Here is a 6,086-nt window from a genome sequence, read left to right as displayed (position 1 = left end):
GTAGCTGACGACCATCGATCTGTCACTTCAAAAACAAGCGTAATTTTTTTGTAAAGATTTTCTCAGATTTCCATTCAAAAAAGTGAAAAAGTGGCCTTTTTGTTCAGACATCTATAATCTAAACTTTCTTGTGTTATTTTATCGCGAATCAAGTGATAGTTTTATTATTTATTTGGCATTTTTATATTATTAGGGTATGTATTGCAAGAGTGAAATGAAAAATGATGTCATGTTATTCCGCAATAGATTCTTATAACTTTGTACATACAATTATATTTTTTATTGAAAACCATAATCCTTATCATTATTAGTTATTGAATACTAACGGTATGTAAAAATTCTTCAGATACTCCAAACATGGAATCGCTAGATGTAATTTCCCAGCGGATTGACAACCTAAATCATCTGTTGGGACCGCTGCCCCCTACTGAAGCCCAAGGCGAAAACCTAACGGATGCAGTTTTATCGGCGGCATCATTCCTACCGTCTGCCAGTACCGGCCACCTGGCCGACGGGAGCGCCCGGGACAATATCCTGCAAGCATTCAAACGGAAAGACGAACTGGAGTCCTACCTCGATCCTTCGTACCTCGATGAGAAGCAAGACATCAAGGCGAAGGAAACCTACATCAACACAATTGCGAACGATTTGGCCGGAACGTTCGAGACGCTGCAGAAGATAAAGGCGCTGGAGCCGACACTAGGGGCGGAATACTTCCGCAACTTGCCGGACGTCAGTGACCATCTGAAGGCGATGACCACCGGGACGGCAGAGCAGAAGCAGGCAAACGATCTCCTCGAGGAGAGCCTGGTAATTGCGATGCAGCGCTACAGTGAGATTCAGATAGGAATTAAGGATTCGCTCAAAGCGATGAACGATCGGCTTGACAAGATCGAGCAACGTCTAGTCGATCGGAAGAGGGAAGATAAAGATGTTTAAGGCGGGAGCGTGAAACACTAGACGGTAGGTGCATGACTTATTTATTTAAATCGGTTCGATTATAGTCTTTTTAACTTAATCCTATAGAGTATTCCGAGAAAAATACATATAAAAAACTATAAAGACAAATGCTTGGCGTACTAATTAAACAATAAAGCCAAAATTCAATGCTTTTGAATCCTATGAATGGTTGCTTTTTTGTAGAATGCTCATGTACAAGTCAAAAAAAAATATGAAGCTGTTATTTAAAGGAATTGTTATTCATTTGATGACATGTTTTCCTTTGCTTGACCTACGTAGACAATTGCCTTTAAGATTAGAATATATTTTGACTTTAAATTCCTGTATTCGTTTGGGACATCTCCTTTCAATTTATTTTTCCTTTTTCAGAGCCTAACAAGTGATTCGTAAGTAAGGTCGTCTTCAGTGTTTCGTACTTGACTCGACTTGAAGTCGAGTCAAGTACGAGACACTGAAGATGACCTTACTGTTGAGGTCGAAATACGTATATGTCAAGGTACAATTAAGTGGTGGAATTAAATGGGATTGTACAGCAGTTCAGTGCATGTTTTCTCTTGTTTCGGACAGCAGAACGATCGCGCGATCTACCGAAATATTGCGTTCTGCATTGCGCGGCCGGTAATAAATTTTATCAGTTCAGAGCGTGTTTTTCGGAGTAGCTATCAAGCAAAGTAGTTAAGATTCCGAACCAGTCTTCGGGAAAATACGTAAGACACGCGTTGCTTTTCCGTTTTTGTATCATCATGAATATGGCATCGTTCAAATGAAATAATTAGTCGCTTACCAAGGCGATTTCCAATGTATTTCCTTCTCAACTAACATACTATTCCTTTCCAGTGCGCTCATGGAGATGCAGAGGATTCCTCGGTCTCTTGTAGCAATGAGTATCGAACTAATTTTCCTCCCCTTATACTAATTGACTGTGAGGACGTGGCCGGCATCGTTATTGGTCTTGAATTAAAGAAACTCCAAAGCATGTACAGTGAGAATTGCTTCCTAGTCCCGAGAAAACTATTCAATTGGTGAGCTGTGCATTATTTGTTGTTTCTCGGCCAATCACGACTAGCAACTACGATGGGTACAGTCAATCAAGCTAAGCTAAGGAATTGGGATTGTACAAACTCGTCTTATGACAAGTGAAGACATTCCACTAAAAAGCTAAAAAAAAATTTTCTTAACCAAATGACGTGCAAAGTTGTAACGTTTCAAACCCGTATTCTGGTAACGTATATCCTTTAATTGGAAAACTCCCGGTGTGTCCGTTTTTTTATGTCCACGGCTAAAGTACATCAAAATATGTATTTATCTCGTTGGTATTCTGTTTCCTCAAAGTTTGGCTAACGGACTTCACTTCACCGCTCCACGCAGCGCGTCTCACTGCAAAGTTGTCCCAATTTATCCGGCAGGGCTAGGGTTAAAGCCGTCCTGGTGTTAGGTGGAACGCCTAATTCCTGACTCGATGGCTCTCCAACGAGACAGGAGGTTTGCGCAGGCCCAATAAGCCGCCCCAAAACCACAAATTACGAATGAATTAAGAGATAATACGACTTGATATAATCGGCAAAGACCCAGGCGACGAATAAAGGATCACGATTGGGAGCTTGGGACATGGAATTGCAAGTCGCTAGGTTTCGCAGGTTGCGACAGGATAATCTACGATGAATTATATACCTACCTTGCAACTAATAAAAAAACGAACTACCGTAAAATCACCATATTTGACGCAGTTAAAGATTGTTTTTGAAAAGAATCATTTTAAAAATAATCGCAAAATTGTTTTGTTATTTTGAACATCATACATCACTGTTTTTATCTTGGTTCGAAATACAGTCTCCTCTCCACATCTCGATATTGAGGGGGCCATCGAGATAGGGAGATATCGAGGAATGGAAGGAAAATAGAAATAGGTACTAGATCCAAAAAAGCACGTTGCTATGAAAAACGACAACAAAACAAATGAACCGTTTGTTTGAGAAACTGCATATGTAACATTTTTGGCCAAAATGAGATTTTTATATATTCTGAATCCTCGTCCAAAAATACGTATTCTGGCAAAAAAACACGAAAAAAAAATTTTTGTTCAGGAATGTATGAAAAAAAAATCGTTTGTTTGAGAAACTACATATGTCCACGTACTTTGAAGAGCAGTTGTGATGTACTGCTTACATTTTTTGCACTGAAAGTGCCCCAGGGTGTTGAGTTTTGCCAAAAACTATTGATCTGTATCGAAGAAATCGAAAGATTCGGTGCAAATTTGTTCGAAAACAGTTTTTTGTTGTTTTCTCGAAATAGTGTAAAATGGACTTATGCAGTTTCTCAAACAAATGATTCAAATGTCATTTATTGTTGTTGATGTGTTTGTTGATGTCCAAAGTAGCCTAAAAATTTGAACATACGTGTGCGAGTGAGTGATTTCCGGAGTTCTACTTTTACGGTAGTGCGCGTATCACGACCCTTGGATCAATACGAAAATAAATAAAAGTACCCGGAAATTAAAAAAAACATGCCTGGAAGGAGTACGGAAGCCGCTGGTAGGCCTAAAAGAATCGTCGATAGAAGGAAGACTGTCGATAAAAGCAAGGACCACAGACAAGCTAGCGGTCCGAACACATCGGGGAATCACACGAACGACCAGCCAACCAACACCGAACAGGAAGAGCCAACCACAGTCGTATTGGAGATGATCGACACAGAGGGAAACTTTCCAAACCACCCGATATTTGTAGGGAAGTTTTTAAGAGAAAAGGGATTCTACAACTTCACCGAAATTACCAAGCTGGGGAAGTTTAGGTACAAGATCGACACTAGAGTGAAAAAGGAGCTGAGACGCATAAAGCTCGTGAACGCTAACCTGAGAGTGTATGTACCCAAAAACAAGAACACCACCATCACCTTCATCAAAGGAGTGCCTATCAGCTTCGAGGAAGCTGAGAAGAAGCTCAACATAGAGGCGGAACATCCAGTAACACAGGTACAACGCATCAAACGTCGCGACAGGAACGGAGAACTCCAGGACACGACGAACATCAAAGTTACCGTCGACGGACCACAAGTCCCAAAACGGGTGAAGATCTTATGCAATTTCAGACCGGAACTGTACATCTTTCCTATTCGTCAATGCAAGAACTGCTGGAGATTCGGACACGGAGCAAAGTTCTGCACCGCCCAATCAAGATGCGCAACTTGCGGAGGCAAACACCCCTCCTCAGACTGCCAGACAGACGCGAAGTGTCCAAATTGCAAGCTTCAGCACGGAGCAAATGATCCCGAATGTCCGGAGGCACATGAAGATCCGAGAAACGATGCGAACAAAACAGATAAGTTTCTCGCAGGCGGAGACCCATTATCCGAAGCTAGCACAGACCAATTCCGGAAACGGACAGACGAACAGATCCTTCGAAGGTCTGAGAATTCGGCGTCAACAAAAAAATTTCCGCTCACGTGAGACAAGCCACGAACGGTCCGGACTAGCCCCACCCATGGAAACCTCTGGCGAACAACGTTTGGAACCTCCGATCGCATGTTTGAGATGCCACGAGAATCCATTCAAATCAACCGATTTCGAGGGCATCATTGCATGGCTGCAGCACAAGTTTTTCGAGGAGATCCGACCCAAGCGTTGGCTAAGAGCCTTATACGAATTGCAGCAGAAGATTGTCCAAAGGGTACATCTTGCAAATTCCGAGCTGGGCTGGGACCAACTACTCATCGAAATTAGTCAGGATATTCAAATGATCATCGAAGAGCAATCGCACGAAGAAACCCCCAGAACCAACACAAACCAATCAAGTGGAGTTTAAGCAGCACAATGTCTAAAGCCTTCGCCCCGTCGAAACACGCGAAGAGCTCAGTCACTTCCTCATGGAAAACGCGATAGGGGTGGCATTGCTGCAGGAAATCTGGCTCAAGAAACAGGAAACTTTTCGTCTGGCACACTACAGATTAGCATCTTTTAGGCGCAATCAGGGATTCGGCGGAGTGGGGATTCTTGTGCACGAAACACTAGACTTTGAAACAATCGAGTTTGAGGACCTCCTACCGATCGAGGCGATCGAAATCAAGATGATAAGAGGTTTCTCCCCGCTCAAACTGATTTCGGACTGCATTCCGCCCGGACAAACACCAATCGGAGAAACCAGAAGGAAAATGCAGGAGTTCTTTGAGACTCTGGAACTGATGGAAGGCGAAATTATCGTCGGAGGCGATTTCAATAGTCACCACCAGAGCTGGGATCCCGGCTCGATCAACTGCCCCAAATGAAATACACTCAATAGCATCTTGGAACCCTCTAAATTCTAACTGCTGAACGATGGCACACCCACGTGCATGTCTACGGTCAGCAGGAACAGCACGGTGATCGATCTCACCTTAGGAACGGCCGGAATAGCAACAAAATCTCGCTGGAAAGTTATCCCCCAGGAATTTGACAGCAACCATTTATCGATTATCATTAATATCGGAAGCGAAATCCCGGTGGTACCAGGAAAAATCAAAAGGGTGAACAAAGACAGAGCAGCTGAACTGATCAACAAATTGAAGCCCCAATACATCTACAACCCAGAAGAAATGCAGGCGATCTTCGAAGAAAGCATGGAAAAGCAAGCTTCATCGTTAAAGATAAAAAGGAAAATTTCCTGAAGCGCTGGTGGTCCCAGGAAATCAACGCGGCGTACACACAAAAAAGAGAAATGCTACGAGATAACCAATCTACTCAAGCTGCAAAAAGCACGGGCCAATCTGAAGAGGCTCATACGGAAAGCAAAAAGAGCTTACTGTCAGGAACTTTCCGAGGCAGTTGATGAGGAAACCCCCACTAGACAGCTGTGGAATATCATAAAGGGCATAGACACAGCGCTAACTCAACCAGTGAGCCGGAAACCAGAAATCACACAGGAAGACGCCCAGCGGTTCCTTGCAGACTACTACGATAACAAGATGAAATCGGTAAGGAAACCCCACACAGACACCCTCACCGAGTGGAAAGGCTACGATATGGCACTCCAGGTTGAAGAAATCCTTGGAGCCCTAAGGAAGAGGAAGGCATATTCCGCTCCGCTAACAAACTCATCTCATGGCTTCACACCTATCTCAGCTACCGGCAAATCGTTCTTGAGACAAACGAAGGG

General features: G+C 43.2%; 1 protein-coding gene across 1 annotated transcript; it reads left to right on the top strand.

The window, feature by feature from the left end:
• On the top strand, positions 1-1,076 carry LOC134226731 (uncharacterized). Its single transcript, XM_062707695.1, has 2 exons — positions 1-194; positions 347-1,076. Exon 2 carries the CDS (start codon positions 358-360, stop codon positions 937-939), a length of 582 nt encoding a protein of 193 aa, XP_062563679.1. The 5' UTR covers positions 1-194; positions 347-357; the 3' UTR covers positions 940-1,076.
• The last annotated feature ends 5,010 nt before the right edge of the window (positions 1,077-6,086 follow it).

This window comes from Armigeres subalbatus, chromosome 3, assembly GCF_024139115.2.
Source record: "Armigeres subalbatus isolate Guangzhou_Male chromosome 3, GZ_Asu_2, whole genome shotgun sequence".
Lineage (NCBI taxonomy): Eukaryota > Metazoa > Arthropoda > Insecta > Diptera > Culicidae > Armigeres > Armigeres subalbatus.
Note: the sequence above shows the minus strand (reverse complement) of the source record. Positions and strands in the feature narration are given on the sequence as shown.